Below are 22,274 nucleotides of genomic sequence, written 5' to 3'. Positions count from 1 at the left end.
CTGAGTTCTGGCGATGGCAGGTCCTTATTCATTCGGCTTCAGTCGAGCAGACTGCGCGTGCGCAGCTCCGGGTCGTGCTCTGCGCCTGAGCGCGGAGGACGTACTTTGACGTAGTGTTCTTTCCTCTGGGTGGACGGGAGCTAGGGCCCGCGCGCAGGCGCACTGTGGAGATCGCGACCTCCCCCGCCGAATCGCGCATCTGCGCAGTTGGTGTTTATTGTGACCGTCGGGCCGCGGCCCCGGATGTTGTGGCTGCCGGGGGGGAGATGGCGGAGGCAGAGGGGGTGGCCGCGGCCCCAGGCCCAGCCTCGGGGCCGACTTTCAGGGGCCGCCGCGCTCTGTCAGGCTCCTGGGAGCGAGACCAGCAGGTTGAGGCGGCGCAGCGGGCCCTGGTGGAGGTGCTGGGGCCTTACGAGCCTCTGCTGAGCCGGGTGCAGGCAGCCCTGGTGTGGGAGCGGCCAGCCAGGAGCGCCCTGTGGTGCCTGGGGCTGAACGCGGCTTTCTGGTGAGAGAACTGGGCCCTCGGAAACCCTCCCAGGCGCGAATTCGTCAGTTTTTCTAGGGCTCTACCTCTCGCCTCCCCTGTTTTCTTCGCTGCATTGGCTCCTTACAGTAACTGTCTAATTTTACCTCACCTCCTTCCACTCCATCCCGCCTGCAGGCTTTGCACCGCAGTTCTCCCCAGGGCCTTCCAGTTATCGCCCCTGCTTTACTTGTCTCGCATCCTCACCCCGTACATATGGCAGGAGCTTCTGGTTAACATCTTGAGCCGCTCGCAGTGAGCGAGGGCGCCTCATTTTGGCTAGGGAAAGCTGTGTCACTTAAGGCTATCACTTTCCGTCTCTTGTTTGCTCAAATGTGGTTTGAAGACCACCCCCCGAGCTCTGATTTTAGTAGTTGTTACTGGGGTAGATGCGTGAGACTTGAGATGTTGCAAAGGTATCCGTAGGTGTGATAAGAGAACAAGCTTGAGTGATCTGAATTAGAATTAGCACGTTAGGTGTTCTTTCTCCTGCTCAAGGAAGTTTGTGAAGTCTGAGCGTCAATGAGAGCCTCCAGAGCTGCAAGTTGAAAGAAAATTACAAGCTTTTGAAGAACAGTTATGAAATAGTGATAGTGAGGTTTCGCCCGTTTCAAAGCCACTTAGGATTGCAACTCCTCCCAAAGAATTAGAGATCCATCCTTAGGCATGGTTTATAGGCAGGGAAATTGAGGATGCCTAAAAGCGTGTGTGAGTTTTCCTCAGCTGGAGAAGTGAGACTATATATATGCTCTAAGAGTCTGTGTGTCATGCTTTGTGAAATGGAACTGCTGCTTCTCAGTTGTCATGACCTAAGGTGGACATAGGTCTTCATACGATCTGCTGAGCATACTTTGGAATTATTCATAACTAGGAAAGGATTATCCACCAAATTCCAAGGGAACTGCAGTATTGGGGAGGGGGTCTACAGCTGAATGAGAAACCTATTCTGGATAAGTCTGAAATGGAACAAAATGTGTATTTCCAAAGAAAATGTGTTTTGTTTTCTTTTTGAGATTTTATTTATTTATTTGACAGAGAGAGAGCAAGAGCAGGAACACAAGCAGGGGGAGTGGGAAAGGGAAAGCAGGCTTCCCAGTGAGCAGGGAGCCCAATGTTGGGCTCAGTCCCAGGACCCTGAGATCGAGACCTGAGCCGAACAGAGACGCTTAATGACTTGAGACACCCAGGCATCCCAGACAATATGTTTTTGCTGAAAATACTTTTTCTCCTAAAATTCTTGGTTTTAAAACCAGCACATTTATTAATTTTTGTCTGAAAGATTTTTAGTGAACTGGAGCACAATTTCAGATTCATTGACAGAAAGATACAATGTTCAGCTATTACTCCTCACAGTTTGAAGGAGACTCAGATTAAAGGTGTTGCAGCAGTCTCTGACATTAGTTGCTTCCAGAGACTTCAGCAGACTTGGTGATAAAGTTTTCCTACAGCATTCTTCATTTATTTTTGGTAGTGCTTCTTTGATCCCCAGGTACTTACTTCCTTTTCCTGTTCTACTCTGTCGGAAACCTTTAACTGTAACACATCAGTCAAGAGCATTTTCCAAAATGATCTTCTCTTCCTTTCCCCACCTCCCCCATCACAGCCCTTAACCCCAAACCATTCAGTCAAAACTTTGTTTTTTACCTACACTGAGATTGTACTTCTAGGGAAAAAATTGGTCCTCATTAAACCAGTTTGGATCCAAGTGTGATTGGCTGATACATAAAAACTCCCATCAGGATTTAAATGAATAATGAAACCAAGGGTGTGTTAATACAAATGAATCAGTAGCATGTCTGTTGTTATTTCTCAGGGGACTTTCCATATGCCTCTTGCTTGAGAAACTTTAGAAGTAGGTTGTGGAGTTGAGGTCTGAACATGGCTGCTCCTACTGTTGGAGTTAGCTTTAATTTTGGCCCTCAGCAGTGTATGCTCAAGTTTACTAATAGGCTACCTTTAGAATCTCACTCAGCTCCTGTTTTCTTACATCTTAGTCTCTTAAAGCCTTGTGATTGGTCTTTACCTCTGCCATTTCCTGGTAGCTTGCCTACTGTGTATCCAGAACATGGTTACTTGTTACATTCCCATCCCTCTCCATAATGTAGGTGAAGAGCTACAGTAGAAGGAAGGTGTGATTCGAGACTCTGGCACTTTATGGAGAGAAGACTCATACCCATGAAGGTTACAGAGTGACAGCTAAGGTAGTTTGGTATGGCAGTTCTCAGGATTGTTGTTTTAGGAAATGAGCCTCCTTGGGAGGCAGTTTGAGGTTCAAAGTGAAGACTAGACTTAACATTCTAGTAGCATCATATTTTCTATGTGTATTGACATTTCAGTTAGTAACTGTTTAGTTCTCAGACTTTGTAAATGTTTAGAAAATGTAAGAGGATCATTGGTGTTTTTTCCTTTTTTGTTCTGAATAATGATACATCATAAACTGAGATGTTTTATACATTTTGAGGTATTAGAAGATTGAATAGGAGTACAAAAAAATCAGAGTTCAGGTAGGTAGCTCTTAACTTTCATTGATATGTATTCTCACTCAGGGTTTTTCTGTATCTGTGAATGTGCCCTCTTACATCTTAATTAAAAACAACAACAACACAAAAGAAAGAGATGTATAGCCTTGCTATATAGTATTTCAGGGCTTTCATTCATGTTTTGTTCTTTTTTTTTTTCCCCCCCCCTTCAGGTTCCAGAGCAATTATAGCTATTAGGTCAGAAATCTTCCAGTCTATATTGCTTCTGGTCACTGATATGTTATTATCTCTAGGATATTAACAGAAATGTTAGCTCTTCCTTTCCAGTAGCTCGTGTTTTCATTACCCTCAACGCCACCTATAAATGAGTGATTTGGGGGAAGAATATCTGAGTCCGCAAGAGTGTATCCTCACAGGATCAGAAAAGAACAGGTTGGAGTAACCTACTGGTTTAACTCTGACCTAGCAGATCAGGGGAGCACCAAGGAGCCCTGGAGATGTGTATGCATTCTAAGCCCTTCCTCTTAAGAGTAGCGCATGATTCAAGGAGGGCTAGATGACTCTGGAGCTCCTTTACATTTTTTAACATTCTAGGATTCTAGACAGTCTCTATTAGGGATACTGCTTTAGAGCAATCACAAGCTGATTCCCTGTTGAGATCTGCTTTAACTGTCACTTATCTGAATTAACCATCCTATACCCTAGGGGATATTATGGAATCTTTTGTTTCCATGATTAAAAAAATACAGGTGGGGGCGCCTGGGTGGCTCAGTGGGTTAAAGCCTCTGTCCTCGGCTCAGGTCATGATCCCAGGACCCTGGGATTGAGCCCCGCATCAGGCTCTCTGCTCAGCAGGAAGCCTGCTTCCTCCGTTCTCTCTCTCTGCCTACTTGTTATCTCTGTCAAAAAAAAAAAAAATACAGGTGTTCCCTCCCCCACAAGGCCCCCCAAATAAAAAAATAACCGAGAGGGGCGCCTGAGTGGCTCCGTGGGTTAAGCCTCTGTCTTCGGCTTGGGTCATGATCTCCAGGTCCTGGGATCAAGCCCATGTCTGACTCTGCTCAGCGGGGAGCCTGCTTCCCCATCTCTCTCTCTCTCTGCCCGCCTCTCTGCCTACTTGTGATCTCTGTCTGTCAAATAAATAAATAAAATTTTTTTAAAAAAATGAGCGAGAAGTGATTAAGAGTACGGTAATTCTGATTTAAACAGTTAGAATATGAGTGAAAAACAATAGTGAGGAACAAGAGATGGAAGGCAGGGTCCGTTTAAGTAAAGACATTTGTTCTATGAGAAAAATTTACAATCAAATTGCAGGTGCAGTCTTTTGAGCACATGTTTCTAATGCTAGTCTCTGGAAGGTTCTTGTTGCTTTTAGTAGCCAGGGAGACTCCCAAGAATGCCTTGGCTTACTTTTTTTTGCCTCCCTTTCGCCATCAGCTTTTATTTATCCTAATTGTAAGGTTGGGTGCTTTATGTTAATGGACAACCATTAACATAAAGTAGGTGTTCAGCAGCTAGCTGGTTTCATTTCTGGTTTTGTGTAAGCAACAATGATCACTACATTATGTGGGTTGGGTTAATTTTTTTCATTCTCATTTACCAGTGACTGGCTCATTAACCAGACGGCCACAAGTGCTGTACAATAATGGGCTTTTTGTCCCTATAGGATGGGAGGCTTTGTTCTGAAGTGCCAGTGAGACAAGCTTACTCTGTAATAACAAAGAAACCCAGAAATAGTATCTTCTTTGATTGAAGATAGACGTATGCTCTTTATTTTTTTTATGATTGTAGCATAAACTTTATGATTATAGCAAACTCTAATTTACCTGTACTAATAATGAGGATCCGTGGTGTAGTTAACCTCAAAAAAATTGTTTAGTTTTGGACTTTCTCATGACTTCAGGAAACCAGTTTTTTCAAGGAATATTTTATTTAGACTGATAATTGGATTTTAACCCCTAATAAAGGGGATGGAAGGTTTACAAAAGGACAGGGGAAAAAAGGCAGAAAATAATGAATTGTTGGATATATAATATTTCACTCTCAGTAGTAGTAAAAGATTTTAACGTAAATGGCAATGAGTTACTAATTTCTGCTTATTCGTTTATTTTTTATTTATTTAGAAACGTTTTGAGGGGCACCTGGGTGGCTCAGTGAGTTAAAGCCTCTGCCTTCGGCTTGGGTCGTGATCCCAGGGTCCTGGGGTTGAGCCCCGCATCAGGCTCCCTGCTCGGTAGGAAGCCTGCTTCTCCCTCTCCTACTCCCCCTGTTTGTGTTCCCTCTCTTACTATGTCATTTCTCTGTCAAATAAATAAAAATCTTCAGAAAAATTATTTTTTTAAGATTACTTATTTGAGGGGTGCTTTGGTGGCTCAGTGGGTTAAGCCTCTGCCTTCGGCTCAGGTCATGATCTCAGGGTCTTTGACAGAGAACAGAGGGGAGAGGAAGAGAGAGAATGTCAAGTAGACTCCACGATGAGTGTGGAGCCCAACATGGGGCTTGATCTCACCATCCTGAGATCATGATCTGAGCCGAAACCAAGAGTTGGACGCTCAACCAACTGAGCCACCCTGGTGCCTCAAAAGGCTATTTTTTTAAAAAGGATTATTTATTTATTTATTAGATTGAGAGAGAGAGAGAGAGAGACACAGCAAGAGAGGGAACACAAGCAGGGGGAGTGGGACAGGGAGAACCAGACTTCTCGCCGAGCAGGGAGCCAGACTTGGGGCTCGATCCCAGGACCCTGGGATCATGACCTGAATTGAAGGCAGACGCTTAATGACTGAGCCACCCAGGCGCCCTCAAAAGGCCATTTAAAAAAAACATTTTCTTATGGAAAGTTTAAAACATATACATAAGTACATAAGTAGACAGAATAATAATATGTACCACCATGTACCCAGCTTTAAAATTCTTCAGTTCCTGGCCAATTTTGTGTCTTCTGTACCTCAGTTCTTTTTTTACTTCTTCCTTTATTGTTTTGAGGCAAATCCCAGGTGTCTTATAATGTAATCTGTAAGTATTTTAGAATGTGAATCTCTGAAAAAGAAAGACTTCAAAAAAAAAATACCAGTGCCATTATCACATGTAAAAAATTAATGATTCTAGTTAGTGTTCAAGTTTCCAATTTTTTCATAAATATTATTTGTGTTTGGGGGCAGTTGGCTGGCTTAGCCGACAGAGCATATGACTCTTGATCTCAGGTTGGTGAGTTCAAGCCCCACATTGGGTGTAGAGCTTACTTTAAAAAATTTTTTTAAATATTATTTTTTTTTAAATAGTTTGTTTGGGGGGCACCTGGGTGGCTCAGTCAGGTGTCCAACTCTTGATTTTGGTTCAGATTATGATCTCAGGGTCATGGGTTCAAGCCCTGCATTGGGGTCTGTGCTGGGGGGTGTGGAGCCTGCTTGGGAATCTCTTTCTCTCTTCCCCTCCGCCCTCCAAATAAATAAATAAAATAAAAAATAAAATTGTTTGTTTGGGTAGGATCCAAGTGAAGTCCATATATTGTGACTGATCATTCTGTTTTTTACATCTCTTTTACTCTGTTGGTTCCTTTTCAATTTTTTTTCCTCTACCATTTGTTGGCCGAAGAAACCAGTTTGTCCTATAAAGTATTCCACAGACTGGATTTCGCTTATTGCATCCATGTGCACATACCCCTGCACTCTGTATTTCCTGTACATTGATAGCTGGATCAAGAGGCTTGATTAGATTCAGGTTCAGGAATTTTTGGAGGGGCGGGTAAGACTGTTTTATAGATGATGTACTAATTCAGTTTTTAATTTAATCTGTAATTATCACTTTTTTTAAACTTTCTCCAATAAACATGGTTGCCTTTACGAATAAGAAAAAAATACATCTTTAAGAAAGAATAGATTGTGAGCCCACAGTGGGTAAAATGAGTAATGGGCTATGGGCAATCCCCAGATTGAACCACTCACAGGTGAAGATTCAGAATTGACTGCATTTGCACTTGTTTTTGTTAAGTTGGGAAGTTTTCATGCTGATTTTAGTTGCTGAAAAATGTTTTGCGTATTGTCTTATCAAACTCATATGCTGTTAAATCTACCTGTGGATTTTTGGCCAGATGAATAGACATTGCAGGACTTGAACAAGTCCAGGAGAGTCCTTATTTTTCATCCATCCTTTACCTGTACCAATCTCAAAAATACTTTCTCTTCAGTTATGACTTGTATTTTTTTAAGATTTTATTTTATTTATTTATGTATTTATTTGTGAGAGAGAGAGATCGTGCGCATGAGCGTGGGGGTTGAGGGGAGAGGGAGAAGCAGGCTCCCCACTGAGCAGGGAGCCCAATGTGGAACTCCATCCCAGGACTCTGGGATGATGACCTGCGCTGAAGGCAGATGCTTAACCAACTGAGCCACCCAGGCGCCCCCAGTTATGTCTTATCTTTACACATAGTTGCAGAGTTTTCTTAAAGGTAGGCTTCCAGGTTACGTCTGTAAAATGATAAGCATCGACATGACTTCTTTTCACATGGTCCATGTCTTACTCTTTTCTGAGCTTTTTTAAAAAAAAAACACTCATCTGAGATTGATATTCCCTTTTTGTTTAGGGTTTTAGCATTGAGGCCTGGAAGAAAAGAAGCACACCCTTATCCATATTTTATGTTTGATGGTCAGACCTCTAAGAGAACACTGATGCTATTGTCTGGTTACCTTGGAGGGGTCAACTGCAATGTATTGAGGTGATCTTTTTTTTTTTTTTAATTTTATTTATTTATTTGACAGAGACTGCAAGTAGGCAGAGAGGCAGGCAGAGAGAGAGGGGAGGAAGCAGGCTCCTCGCTGAGCAGGGAGCCCGACGCGGGGCTCGATCCCAGGATGCTGGGATCACGACCTGAGCTGAAGGCAGAGGCCCCAACCCACTGAGCCACCCAGGCGCCCCTATTGAGGTGATCTTTACATTAATTAAGTTTTTACCTATATGGGGGCGCCTGGGTGGCTCAGTGGGTTAAAGCCTCTGCCTTCAGCTCAGGTCATGATCCCAGGGTCCTGGGATCAAGTCCGTCATCGGGCTCTCTGCTTAGCAGGGAGCCTTCTTCTCCGCCTCTCTCTTCTTGCCTCTCTGCCTACTTGTGATCTCTGTCTGCCAAATAAATAAATAAAATCTTAAAAAAAAAAAAAAGTTTTTACCTATATGGAAGAAACTGATTTCCCAAGAAATGTTATTTTATACCACACAGAAAAACTTCTTCTGAGGTTCCTACGTTGGCTTATTCAAGAAAAAAGATAAATCTGTTCCTAAAATTAATTTATGGACCAGGATTAATCTTGTTCAAGAAGATGTTCACACTTTTAGCCTTCATGACCCAAAAAATACAGCCTTTGTAAAACTCTTTATTACCTATATCTGCAGGGTAAAATCTAATATGCTTGTGATAAAAGGCCCTTCATAATCTGCCTCCTGCCTCTCTCCCCATATTCATCTCCTCCTTGTGTTCTGTTTCAGTTCTATCAAACCTGCTTGTCGTTATTTAAATATGTCATGCCAGCTGGCTCTTCTCCCTGAGTGTCCTCTCCTCCTTCCCCACACCCTTTTGTCTTGTTTTCTAACCATTTATCTTTTTTTCCCCCCCAGTTATCTTTACACACAGCGTGGGGCTCAAACCCACAACCCGAGATCGAGTCACATGCTCCATTGACTGAACCAGCCAGGCGCCCCATTCTTACCATTTATCTTTTAAATTCCAGCTTGATGTCCTTCTCTTTGTTATCCTTACCCTGACATGTTATATTGCAAACACAGATAGACACAGAAATACACTTGAGAGTGAGGTCCATGTCTCACTGTTTTCTATAACTGGGCTGCGTACCTCCGGCCTCCACATAAAATGGGCACTCAGTAAGTATTTGCTGGATTGAATTGAAGCATAGGTGGGGACTATAACAGGCTACCAAAATATAAAGTAGTTCAGGTCTTGGAGAAGCAGTATTTTTCCTGCCATCAGTTTTGGAAAATCAGCCTTTCTTAGGAGAGCTTAATATCCTTTCCCTACCCCAGTTTATATGGGTGTTAGTAATCATGATCTGGGAAGTGGAAATTGCAGACAGTCTGGATTGCCTCCCCAGGGAGCCCTTTCAAGAACTCTGGAGGGAGCAGTGGTCCTGCCTTATCCTCCCGCAGCTGGGACAGAGAAGCAGCAGTGCTAGGGAGCAGGAAGCTCTAGGGCCCTTATCCTTGGCCTTGTTAAATTTGCTTATTTGTTGGGATGATGAACTGGCCTTGGAGAAAAAATTAATGACCTGAGGCAGCTCTAGAGGCTTATTTTTGTTAAGCTGCTTTCATTCTTTAATCTCATGTATAATTACGGTGTCCTTTAAGTGGTGGGGTGGAAAAATCGGAATAGGGTTATCATTTGGTGACTAGATTTTTAAGTTCTTGTTTCCTTCATCCTTCATTCTTCGTGTAGTTGTTGTTTTTTTAATATTTTATTTATTTGACAGAGAGAAATCACAACTAGGCAGAGAGGCAGGCAGAGAGAGAGGAGGAAGCAGGCTCCCTGCGGAGCAGAGAGCCCGATGCGGGGCTCGATCCCAGGACCCTGAGATCATGACCTGAGCCGAAGGCAGAGGCTTTAACCCACTGAGCCACCCAGGCGCCCCCTTCGTGTAGTTGTAAAAATTACATAACATGGATTCATGTTTATTGAAAACAAGTACAAAAATATCTAGAAGCAAAAATTGAAGTTCCTCTGCCAGTCCCTGCATATGTAGATGTATTGATACATACACACAGATAAAGCTTTTTTTTTTTTTCCTTTATAAGGATCATACTCTGGTATTGTTCTGTGTTATGCCAAGCCATTAGGTCGTGTGTTGAGTTGAGACGAGGTCATTTGTAACCAACCTTGGTCATCCTTACCCTTGTTTGATCAGTTCCTGTGATAATAGCTGATAACACTTCTACGTTGTAAAGTTGAATAGAACTATGTGTTAGGCTTGTATTTTCTTGTCTTTCTAGCAAGATGAAGTATGATATTTTTATAGGCAGTTAAGTATGTTGTATTTAAAACGACAAACAGGGGGCACCTGGGTGGCTCAGTGGATTAAAGCCTCTGCCTTCGGCTCAGGTCATGGTCCCAGGGTCCTGGGATCGAGCCCCGCATCGGGCTCCCTGCTCAGTGGGGAGCCTGCCTCCTCCTCTCTCTCTCTCTCTCTCTGCCTGCCTCTCTGCCTACTTGTAATCTGTCTGTCAAACAAATAAATAATAAAAAATAAATAAATAAATAAAACGACAAACAGTCCTGCAAGTTTTGTTATTGTTACCACTACAAATAGATGAAGAAACTGAGGTTTTTAAAGAGGTGAAGCTAATTCATTCAAGGACACGTAACTAAGAGTGGGTGTTCAGAGAATCAGATTCAAGCAAGTCTGACTTTAAAAACCATCCTTACTGCCCTGCCTAACCGTCTGTGGGGAAGGCTAGTGGTGGTGTTTTCCCTGATGTGTTGCAAATTAGTACTTTTGTAAAATAAAATATAAATGAGTTACTAGAAAAATCAAGTTTAAAAAGAGACAGAATATACAAACCCAAATGTGTTCTTAGATTCAAAATTACTTGGTCAGATTGCTATAAAAATTTCTCAATGTTTACTCTAAATTTAATACTGACTTCCTCGTAGACAGGCAGAGTCAGCTTGTGGCCCTTCGCTGGCCTACAGATCCTGAGAGGCACTGCTTTAGAGCCGTAGGCTACTGTAGTAGAAGGACTCATAGAACTAGTTTTTTTAGGGATGCCTCGGTGGCTCAGTTGTTTAAACTTCTGCCTTCGGCTCAGATCATGATCCCAGGGTCCTGGGGTCCGGTCCCATGTTGGGGGGGGGTCCTTGCTCAGCAGGGAGCCTGCTCTCTGCCTGCTGCTCCCCCTGCTTGAGAGCTTTCTCTCTGACAAATAAATCAGATCTTTAAGGAAAAAAAAAAAACCTAAGTTTTTTTTAAATGTTTTTTCTCACTTTTTAAAATTTATTTTTTATTTTTTATTTTTTAAAATATTTTATTTATTTATTTGAGAGAGAGAGAGTGAGAGAGAGCGAGTGAGGAGAAGGTCAGAGGGAGAAGCAGACTCCCTGTGGAGCTGGGAGCCCGATGCAGGACTCGATCCTGGGACTCCAGGATCATGACCCGAGCTGAAGGCAGTCGCTTAACCAACTGAGCCAGCCAGATGCCTTTTTTTTTCACTTTTTGTGGAAGATTTAAAATATTATAATTTATCAACTCATCGTCAATCTGGTTTTACTTTTTTTTTTTTTTTAAGATTTTGTTGATTTATTTGACAATGAGAGAGAGCAGGAGCAGGGGGAGAGGCAGAGGCCGAGGGAGAAGCAGGCTCACAGGCTCCTGCTGAGCAGGGAGCCTGATATGGGGCTTGATCCCAGGAGCCTGAAATCATGACCTGAGCCAAAGTCAGATGCTTAACCGACTGAGCCACTCAGGTGCCCCTTGTTTCATCTTCTTTCATATTCTTTCCCTTGCCATACATATTATTTTGACATAAATCCCAGATATCTCATCATTTTGTTCGTGAATATTTTAGTATGTATCTTTTAAAAATAGGGACTCTACCAACATATTTTCCATAACATTATCACACCTAAAAAATAAGCAGTGCCTCCCTAATACCTTCCCAGATTTTTTGTAAATATCTATTTGTGCTTGATTCCTTCAAATAAGAACTAACTTTTCGGGCACCTGGGTGGCTCAGTTGAGCCACCTGAACAACTGCCTCAGGTCATGATCCGGGAGTCCTGGGATTGAGTTCTCAGTCAGGCTCCCAGCTCCACAGGGAGTCTGCTTCTTCCTCTGACCTCCTCTCTCATGCTTTCTCTTATTTTCTCTCTCTCTTTCAAATAAATAAATAAAACCTTTAAAAAAAAAAAAAGAACGAACTTTTCCTTCATTCTGTTATTGTGACGTATTACATTTACTGGTTTTTATATATTAAACTGCCCTTGTATTCCTGAAATTAATCCTTTGAATATGCTGCTGAATTCAGTTTGCTAGTGTTTTATTGAGGATTTTTGCCTCTATGTTCATAAGGAATGTAGGGCTATAGTTTTCTTGTAGTGTCTTTGTCTGGCTTTGGTATCAGAGTGATGTTGGCCTCATAAAAATCAATCAAGAAGTATTCCCTCTTCAATTTTTTGGAAATGTTTAAGAAATATTGGTGTTAATTCTGAAGAGCTGCCTTTTAAGATTTTAAGATGTAGCTTCAGTGCTTTCTGTTGACCTTGACCAAATCATTGTATTTTTGGACCTGAGTTCCTTCATCTGTAAAAGGATAGCTGATTGAATTTTGTGCTTTTTAACACATCTCTATCAGTTTGTTGCCCTCCATTAAGGTCTAATTTGGTAGAAAGGTGTTTGCTTTCATCATAATAAGTTATCAGGAATGAATTTCTCCCTGAAATTAATAGAATTGCAGACTTGAAAGTCAAAAGAGGCTTTAAGAGGTCATTTGATTTAGCCCTCTGCCTTTACAGAAGCAAATTGTTATCTCTGTCCCATAGGTGAAATAACTGATATTCAGAAAATTTAACTGATTTTCCTAAGGTATATAACTAGGACTTAAGTCTGTTTACTGGAGCCTGAATTACGCAGATGGTCCTTTCTGAAATTAGCTTAATTGGATAATAATCTGTTTTCCCTCTCTGTAGGTTCTTTGCGCTGACATCCCTTCGTCTTGTGTTTCTGCTTGCATTCAGCTCCATGATCATCGTGTGTATAGATCAGTGGAAGAACAAAATCTGGCCTGAAATAAGAGGTGAGTTTGGTAGCATTTAGAAGAATCTGAACTGGAAATGGTCTTTCCTTTAATTTTTACCTTTAGTTTTGGGGGTTTATGAGGGTGTATCTAGAACTGGGATATCCTTTCATGTCTGAATTGTTGCTTTAGGAGACACTTGAAGGGCTGGGGCCCCATCTGTAGTTCCTTAGAGCTTTGGTCCACCTTTCCCATTGTTACGAAGCTCAGGAAATCTGTATCCACCACCTGAGATATTCCTGACCTCGTAACTGGCCAGAGGAATAAGTAGTCCTCAAGTTTAAAAAAAAAAAATTACCTTTGGATACTGCATCTTTTTTTTTCTTTTTTCTTTTTCTTTCTTTTTTTTTTTTTTTTGACAGACAGAGATCACAAGTAGGCAGAGAGGCAAGCAAAGAGAGAGGAGGAAGCAGGCTCCCTGCTGAGCAGAGAGCCCGATTCGGGGCTCGATCCCAGGACCCTGGGATTATGACCTGAGCTGAAGGCAGAGGCTTTAACCCACTGAACCACCACAGGCATCCCTGGATACTGAATCTTTACTGAGGCAGTGTCAGTTTGCCTCCCAGGGATTTCTTATGAATTGTTTATTTGCAAAGCACTAAGCTAAGCAATGTGACTTTAATAAAGTATTTTCTAAGATACGGTTCCTTTTCTCAAAGATGATACACACATAAACAACAGAATGGTACCGGAGATGTCACTGTGCAGCGCATGATCCATGTGTTTGTCATGTATTTTGGCCCTGGCTCAGGCCTTGATGAAGCAAGAGTTTTGAACAGGTGAAGTGAAAAGTGTGTTTCTAGAGGGGCAAGTACTTTGATTAATCTGAGAAACCAGAAGCTGCAAAGCATCTCCTGAGAGCAGGGAATTAGTCACTTTTACCAGGACGAAGAGGTCATTATAAAAGGAGTGCTAGAAGAGATAAAACTGAAAATGTTTTGGGATTAGATTTTACAAGCCTTTCAAGTTAGGTCTAGAAGTTTAGACTTTATCCCATATGTAGTGTGTGGTCATTGAACATTTTTTTATTAGAGCTATATACTACAGATTAATTCGATAGCATTTTATAGGATCCCAGGGAAGGATAAAAAGGGGAAGGAGGGAGACCTGGTAGGAAACTATGGTTGTATCTGTGTGAGAAGCAGTCAGAGAGGTGTTCCTGGAAATAAACCATGGGGGACTTAGCTGGGAAGAAGGAAGACACGTGAAGACTGATAAATAGGGGGTTAGGAGGGTCAGGAATAAAAGCCAGCTGTGGGAGTTCAGCGCTAGGGTCGGGGGAATGGCGTTCAGGTACCAGATCCAGTAGTGTCAGGCAGGGAAGTGGGGGTTGAGAGCAAGGAAAATTGATGTATGTTTTTGACATTGATTTTGAAGTGTTGGCAGGATATTTACACCAGAGTGTACAGTTTTTAAATACATTCCTATGCTATTTTGCAGAGACTTTAGGCAATCATGTAGTTCATTCACAGGTCTTAGGGCTGGTGAATGTCAAAAGACTTGACATCATTCATTGTAGTTAATGGAACTTTTTCAAAGAGAAAAGGCAGATTTCCGGGGTTGGAGTGGTTATAACTTGCCTCGGTAACCTGGTGCACGTTGATGTGGATGAGCAACCAAGACACACTTGAGGGGCAGGATGGGTCATTTTTTCATGTGCACCTTGGCTCTTGATTGTAGTAAGTAGAAGGGGCCCTGATGCTCCATTTGGATCCCCTCACTGCCCCGCCCCACCCCGGAGAAATGAGCAGGCATCAGCCATCCTCCCCATGTCTGCACTTCCCTAACTCTGTCAGTATAACATTGTGTCTCCTTTTTATTGGCTATTACTATTTTCTTTTCCCCAAACCTATTAAAACTCGAGCTGTCAGACCAACAGCCTAACATTTTTATGTTTAGTTTTCCCTACCAACTAATGCTGGTGTTTGTTTTAATATTGTAGTGCCAAGACCCGACGCATTAGACAATGAGAGGTATGGAACACTAATTAAATCCCTTTTTGTTGCTCTGATTGATTCTCTTGTTGTAATATTCTGGTTACATGTTGTTAACCCCATGTTATAGATACAGAGTATGACTGAGAACCTAGTCTGTTCCAAATAATCGTCTTAACGAGTCCTAAAGTTTAGGCAGCAGTATGTTGAGATGGCTAGCGTCCTCTGCTATTAACAAGAAAAGTTTCTGAAAAAGAAACATTATAGTGCCATGACCTGGTATGCCAGGGAGTGAGTTGCATTTTTTAGCCCTACTGTAAAAACATAGAAGAAGCTTACTTCATTTGTCTCCTGGCTTTTATACCAGGTCATTTAGTGTTTTCTGTGACCTCTGGCTTTTTAAAAGGTCCCCGGTCAGAAAACACATTGGTTCCTGGCATCAGCAAGCCAAAGATTCCTCTTGTGTCTTACAGCTCCTGCTTTATTTCTCAGTTCATTCATCCCATATGTTTGATCCAAGGAATTTCCTCCGCTATGGTTTATTTTGCTTTTGCTGAATTTATTTTCTCTCTGAGGGACACACCTACCATTGCCTCCCCTTCAGCAGCAGCAGCATCAGACTGTGCTCTACTTTTATCCCTGAATTGCAATCACAGTGAATTGCAATGGTCCAAGGGCAGGGAAGATGTTTCTCAGCACAGAGTGCCTTGGAGCTGGTGGCAGGTTTATACACGTGGATTGGGCGGCTTGCTCATAGGGTGGAGTTGTCAGAACCAGTGTGCCCTCCTGGTCTCTAAATTCAAGTTTCAACCTGGTGAGACAAGAAAAAAGTCCCGCTTCACCTCCAAAGCACCTACGACCAGCCACTCCCCAGCTCCAGTTGAAACCTAGAAGCATTGGCTGCCTACACAGCAAGATGGGGGGAATCCCTCAACACCCTCCTTTCACAGCTCCCCCTTCTCTCTTCTATAGCTGGGGCTTTGTGCACCCTCGGTTGCTCAGCGTGCCCGAGCTCTGCCACCACGTAGCTGAAGTCTGGGTTAGTGGGACCATTTTCATAAGGAATCTTGTGCTTTTCAAAAAGCAAAACCCAGGCAAGGTAAGACTCTTCCCTTTTCATTTTAATTTCTGGCTTCTTAGTTCAGTTCATGCTAAACTGAAACAGTCCTTTGACTACATAGCCTCATTCAAGAAAGGAAAGACAGTGATGATTATGGAGACAAAGGGAAGTTATGAGAAGGGGATTCTGACCAGCCACTAGAACTAAGGGAAGAGCTTGATTGATGACTCCTTAGGGTGCTTGCCTGTTAGATTGAGCCATCTTCCTGCCCTAAGATGGGAAAGAGAGCTTGCTTATGTGCATTCTGTGTCATATTAAACATATGGTAGGTTGTTGGGTTTTTAAATTTTTTTTTAACTTTTTTTTTTTTTTTGACTTAAAAAACCCACCACCAACACTTGCTTTCAGAGAGAATTTTTGGCTAAGCCTATGCAAACCAATTTTCCAGTGGAAAGGGTGCAGCCCTGTTGGGTTAGCAAGGGATAAGGAATGTGAATAGAATGGACATGCTCCTTTTCATCTCAAATAGAATCACCACGGGGTGCACCGGTGGCTAGACACAGCTCTCATTCTGACTTGCCCACTCATAGGTCATAGAGAATCATTTCAGCCACGTCTCCACCTTATCCCTTGTCTGCACCCCAGTCTCCTGCCATGTAACAGAAACTTAATACTGTTTCCTCACTCCTCTAGTTCTGCTTGCTGAGCTGTGGGATACTGACATTTTTGGCCGTCTTGGGCCGCTACATCCCTGGGCTCCTGCTGTCCTACTTGATACGTAAGTATGGCATGTACCTCCCCCAAGCTTCCCCTTCTCCTAGCTTTTCTAGCCAGAGCTAACTCTGGGTCTAGGAAGAGGACTTTTATATTTTGGTTCACCAGGAAATAACCTTTTTATATTTCTATAACCTGTTTGGTGTCATGAAAATATCTTTCTTCTTGCCTATAACAGGCTCCCCAACATCAAGTCCTTTTCTTACAAAGTGAGCTTTAGAAATTGATGACGGTCCATTAATATATATTGTATTACCAATCATAAAGGACTGTCTGTCCCTATTTAGGAGGAAAGTTTTAGAGTCAGTATATTGTATAACAGCAGAACATAAGTTTTAGGGGTTACTCTACTAGATTCTGCTTATCCTAGAGCACTTTTTTTCTCCTATAGTGCAAGGTTTTAAATTCCATTACTTCCTCTTGGCATGAACTTTGTGTGGGGCCGGGAAACTGAGCAGTTATGGCTGCGGCCAGCAGCTCCCGTGATTTGTTGAGTCGTTCCTGAGGCATTGTTGCCGGTCTAGCCGTATTTACGGCTCAGCGACACCCAGATGCAAGTGACCACACCTGGTTCTGTCCTCGATATATCAGCAGCACACTCTGCTGTATGCAGCCACATCGGTGGCCACAGAAGTCTCTGCCCTCCAGAACCCCCTCATGTGGCATGGGAGACGAGTAAAGGTCACAGGGAAAATGAAGCAGAACTATGCCCCACCGACTCTCTGCTCAGAGGACACAGTAGAAGAGGGACAGTCCAGCTTCTTCTCCACCTTGTGACTATTTCCTACTCCTCCTTTCAGTTGTCACTGTCCTGATGTGGCCCCTAGCCGTGTACCACCGACTGTGGGATCGAGCCTATGTACGGCTGAAGCCGGCTCTGCAGCGGCTGGACTTCAGTGTCCGCGGCTACATGATGTCCAAGCAGAGAGAGAGACAGTGTAAGTGTCAAGGGGAGGCTTCCTTCCACTTGGGCAGTTTGGGGAAGAGAAGAAAAAGCCCATAGGCCTGACATAATGGGTAGGTCCTCAGAAGTGGGAGTGGTGGGATGTGGTGTGTAGGAGGGTGGTAGGTAAAAGTGATATCTCATTCAAGGGAAATCTATGCAGGCTTACGAGTTTTTGCATTTGCAATTCTGGACACTCCCAAGTTGAATAAAAGTCAGACAGTGAGGATCTCTGTCCCTAGAGTTTGCTGCTTTTTATGAAGCACTTTCCATAAGCCCAAGCACTGTGGTGGCAGCTCTGCATATTTTTATTTATTTTATTTTATTGTATATTTTTATTTTATTCATGTGTATCTTATTTAACGCTGACAACCTTGAGAAAAGAAATTGAACTTTATAGTCAGTAAATAGTAACTCCTAACTAAGCCATGCCTCTTTCCACTATTGAAAGCTGCTTTCCAAAGGTGATACTTTGATACTGCCTGAGAAGCCAGAAGGGTACTAGCCCCATACCCTCCAACACAGGAATGACAGTCGTGTGAACATTCCCCTCCCTTCTGTGGGCTGGTCAGATGGGCTGTTTCACAAAGGCCCAGCACTCTGCCTGTGGTCATGTGGGCCCAGCTCCCCAGCATGGCCAGCCGAATAGTATCAGTCCTCAGAAGCCTGATGGAGCCAGGGTGGGGCATCTCCCTTGCCTTCTCTGCAGTGGCATCTACTTTCCGCTTGACATCCTGTCTGCCCCCAGCCTATCCTGCGAGTTGCTGATCCTCTGACCAGAACAAAAACGGAGAGGGGCTGGTGGAGGAGAGGCGCTGGGAGAGAGCGCTTTCTGTGCTTATTATCAGCTTATCTTGCCGTGGAGGGTCAGCAGCACCCCCCCCCCCCCGCCGCCCCTGCACCAGGCATTGTTGTTTTGGTTGCTTATTTAGAGGGTTCATTCTCTTGTGTTCTGATCTTACGCCTTTGAAGTCCAGCGGGTGGGGTTTTTCCTTCAAGGGAAGGTGCCAAGGCCTTCTGCTCTTTGCACACAGTGCGCCGCAGAGCTTTGCACCCAGAGCGCGCCTTGGACAGCCACAGTGACAGTGAAGAGGAGCTCGCAGCCTTCTGTCCTCAGGTATCTTGGATGTGGGAAGTACACCACTGGCTAGTTTTCTTTTAGCTCCCTTTAACCATATGGTGCCTCACATTTAGGCCGTAACTAGGCTTTCAAACTTACGGGTGCTCCATGGCCCCATCCTCCCCTTGCCCCAAGAACAGTGAGGAAAGCAGCTCATGTTATACTGGGACTGTGTGCGTAGACCTCAGTTTGAGCCTGGTGACCAGCACACCCTCTTCCATGTCTCCTTTTAACCCCTGCCATCATGGCACGACTTCTGGGACTAGTGTGATCGTCTTTTAAACAGCCCGGCTCACCTTTTGTTGGGCAGTGTATCTTCCCGGCCCCCAAGAAAAGTAATCTCTGCTTCAGCTACTCGCTTTAGAGTAAGTGGCTGGTTGGCTTCCCCACTGCTTTCCTTCCTGCTCGAGATCGATAAGTAAGGGTATTTTCCTTGGGGGAGCAGCCTAGAAGGGTCACGATACTGACTAAAGTCCCCAGTCGCATCTGATTGCAGTGCTGGCTGTAGGTTAGCCTTTAGGGCCAGCTAATTAGTAGAGCTATAACTGGGGAACTGCACCTGTTCCTAATGGCATCCGCTCTTCAGGCTTGTTGATCTTTTCTCTCCTAAGCTGGATGATTCTACTGTTGCCAGGGAATTGGCCATCACAGACTCTGAGCACTCAGATGCTGAGGTCTCTTGTACAGACAATGGCACGTTCAATCTTTCACGGGGCCAGACACCGCTAACAGAAGGCTCTGAAGGTGAGGGGGACCATGGATGTGAATTCATAATGGCTCTGACTGTCGCTGCTCAGCTTCCCTGGGCAGAGAGGATACTGCCCCCTCCTCTCCTATTTTCAGAGGTGTGGAACAGGTGGCAGAGCAGCTTCGGTGGGGGTTGGGAGGGTATGGCTGCAGCTGGGATTGCGCTGCTGCTCTCCTTAAAATCCTCAGTAGTCTCGGTTCTAGGCTCCTGTAGAGCATAGGGGAGGAAGGGGAGGGAATTCTTTGGCCAGTAGAGATCACAGCAGTATATAAGTGGAGGGGAAACGCCCACCAGTGCTCCAGGTTTTGCTTTACCCTGAGAAATTCCAGGTAAAAAAATCTGGTTGCATGGTGCTGACTTTGTGGGGCTAGGGCACAGGAGTGCCAGGCTGTTGCCATGTCTCAGACACTCCTCTGTTCTCCCAGACCTGGATGGTCACAGTGATCCAGAAGAATCCTTTGCCAGAGACCTTCCAGACTTCCCTTCCATTAATGTGGATCCCACTGGTCTGGATGATGAGGACGATACCAGCATTGGGATGCCTAGCTTGATGTACCGTTCCCCACCAGGGGCTGAGGAGCTCCAGAACCCCCCTGCCAGCCAGGAAGAGGCTGTGCTGCCGGAGCTCCTGCTCAGTGCCCTGCCTGCAGGGTCCAACCTCACCAGCAACCTCGCCAGCCTGGTCTCCCAGGGCATGATCCATCTGGCCCTGTCAGGGGCCTCCCAGCCAGGCCCTTCTGGCCTGCCTCCCCGGAGAACAACAAGAGGCTTCCTCCGGGCCCCCAGTTCAGACCTGGACACTGATGCTGAGGGGGATGACTTTGAACTTCTGGACCAGTCGGAGCTGAATCAGCTGGACCCTGCCAGTTCCAGGAGCCACTGAAGCAGAGACTCCTTTTAGGGGTCACTGTGGTTTAGGTTTTTTTTCCTCCCTATCCCACTTAAGGTGAAGGGGCAAGGGAAGAACCCAGGTCCCATCCGCTGAATTATATATGTGTGCTTGGTGGCCTGGCCGAAGCTCAGGCCTGCTGAGAGGATGGATACTCACGCCCCCTGCTACCAGCTGGACGCCCAGTTCTGAGCTCAGTCACTGCAGTGAGAGTGCTTCCCTGAGGGAGGCTTCTCTCACTCAGAATGGTACTTTTGGGGAACAAAGTAATCAGGGGTATTTGTTCCCGTTTGAGGGGGTGCTGCTGTTTGCTTCTTGGTATGGGTGCTTGGGGACCCTCCGTGACAGAAGCACCCTTCCCTTCCTCCCTCCATCACCTCCTTGGAGCTCCAAGTCAGGCAGCAGCTGCCATCCTCCTCTTTTGCGAAGCCATGATTTGATTTGTCTTTTTCTAAGCAAGTTTTTTGGTTGGGCAGAGCAGGCCTGCTCCTTCTGCCCCAGCCCGTCCTCATTTCTTGAGGCCTAACCTCCAGTGCTCCAGAGTAGTGCTTGTGAAATTTAAGAACTGTGAACATGTTGTGGGGGCGGGCTTCTTCGACATTACTTTGGGCTGTGGGGTCAGCTGGCTGAGAGGGAGAGTGCCTCTGTATCTCCTGGTCTCATGGAATCTTCTGAAGCTGCCTGGTTACTTCTGGTGCTGCTACCCCTGGCTCCATTTGACCATCAGCCTGAGCAACGAGCAAAGCAATACCACACCATATCCGTGTCCGTGTTCCTGTTGCCTCCCCAGCTCCTCTGCTGGAGCAGCGGCCGTTGCGCGGCGTGTCAGGGAGCACTTTACGAGTGGCCCGCTGGCATTCGCACAGGGCCCAGCTCTTCCTGCACCAGCTCTTCCTACTCCCTGTTCAATTCCTTTAATACTTTCATTAACTGCTTCCCAACTTGGTGGGGCCTCCTTTAAGGAGAACCCAGTTAGCAAGAATGTGTCTGTAGTCAGTAGAGACTTCTCTAAGGGGTATCTGTTCTACTGCCCCTAGAAAAATCATGTGAGACAAAAACTAAAAATGGTCATTCTAAACCTGTGCCAGCCTACAGCCTCTGTTTGGCTCCCCAGTCAGAGCTCAGGCCAAACTGTTCTGTCCTCTTGCCCTCTGCATTAACCCTTTGCTGATCCTCAGGGACCACTCCCCCAACACCCCCATACCTGGGCAAGGGATGTTGGACAGAGCCCATTTTCGTGTGCTGCAGGTGGGAGTGTGCTAACATGTTTGCTCTTGGTTGATGGAAAAGGTAGAGGCCAGGAGTGAAAATTAAGGGAGAAGAGCTAGGTGCCTGTTTCATAGTCACTTGTGTGTGTGAAGTTTAGGGGTAAATGGTATCTCCCTGCTTTATGGTTCTCAGACTTTGGACAGAGCCCAGATGTCTCACAGGTGAGCTCTGATGTGGGAAAAAAAACGGGAAGTGTGGAAGAGGAGTGGGTTTCAGTGTGTTTGCAGGAGTGTGGGTAGCTTCAGGCCTTGGAAGTTGGCAAGAGGGAGGGATGAAGGAGAGCAAAATCTTCAGAAGGTGTTTCTTGTACCCGGGGGATCCGGCTCTGAATCTCCTTAGTCCTCCACTGTGAACTGGGGTGGGGATGGGCGGTTGGGGGGGGGGGGAGTGGTGCTGGGGAATAAATCTTGTATGAGAACAATCTTTAAGAGACTGGTGTGGTGTCTTGCCCTTGGTAAGGACAGTTTGTTAATCCGAGATGGGATTAATCTGAGGTGACAGCCTCAGAAGAGTAAGCCGGGGTGTGAGGGACCCACCTGCCTGTCCCTATTTGTGACCTTTGTGATGGTCAGAACGATCACCACATACGAGGCCACGTCCCCTCCCCAGGAGAGCCCAGACAGCACAACTGGCACTCTCGACTAGCATCTAGCCTGCACTCCCATCATTTTTAATTTGTTTTTTTAAAGATTGTATTTATGTATTTGTCAGAGAGGGAGAGAGAGCGCACAAGCAGGGAGTGGCA

General features: G+C 44.8%; 1 protein-coding gene across 1 annotated transcript; it reads left to right on the top strand.

Annotated features, from left to right (window-relative positions):
* Positions 1-161: 161 nt before the first annotated feature.
* Positions 162-21,955, top strand: RETREG3 (reticulophagy regulator family member 3). The gene is made up of 9 exons (XM_080827090.1): positions 162-505; positions 12,686-12,792; positions 14,735-14,765; positions 15,699-15,825; positions 16,480-16,564; positions 17,361-17,498; positions 18,538-18,620; positions 19,235-19,367; positions 19,797-21,955. The coding sequence occupies exons 1-9, from the start codon at positions 267-269 to the stop codon at positions 20,252-20,254; spliced, it is 1,401 nt and encodes a 466-aa protein (XP_080683216.1). The 5' UTR covers positions 162-266; the 3' UTR covers positions 20,255-21,955.
* Positions 21,956-22,274: the final 319 nt, after the last annotated feature.

The sequence above is a fragment of the Martes martes genome (genome assembly GCF_963455335.1).
Source record: "Martes martes genome assembly, chromosome: 16".
NCBI lineage: Eukaryota > Metazoa > Chordata > Mammalia > Carnivora > Mustelidae > Martes > Martes martes.
The sequence above is the reverse complement of the archived record's forward strand: the minus strand, read 5'-3'. Positions and strand labels throughout refer to the sequence as shown.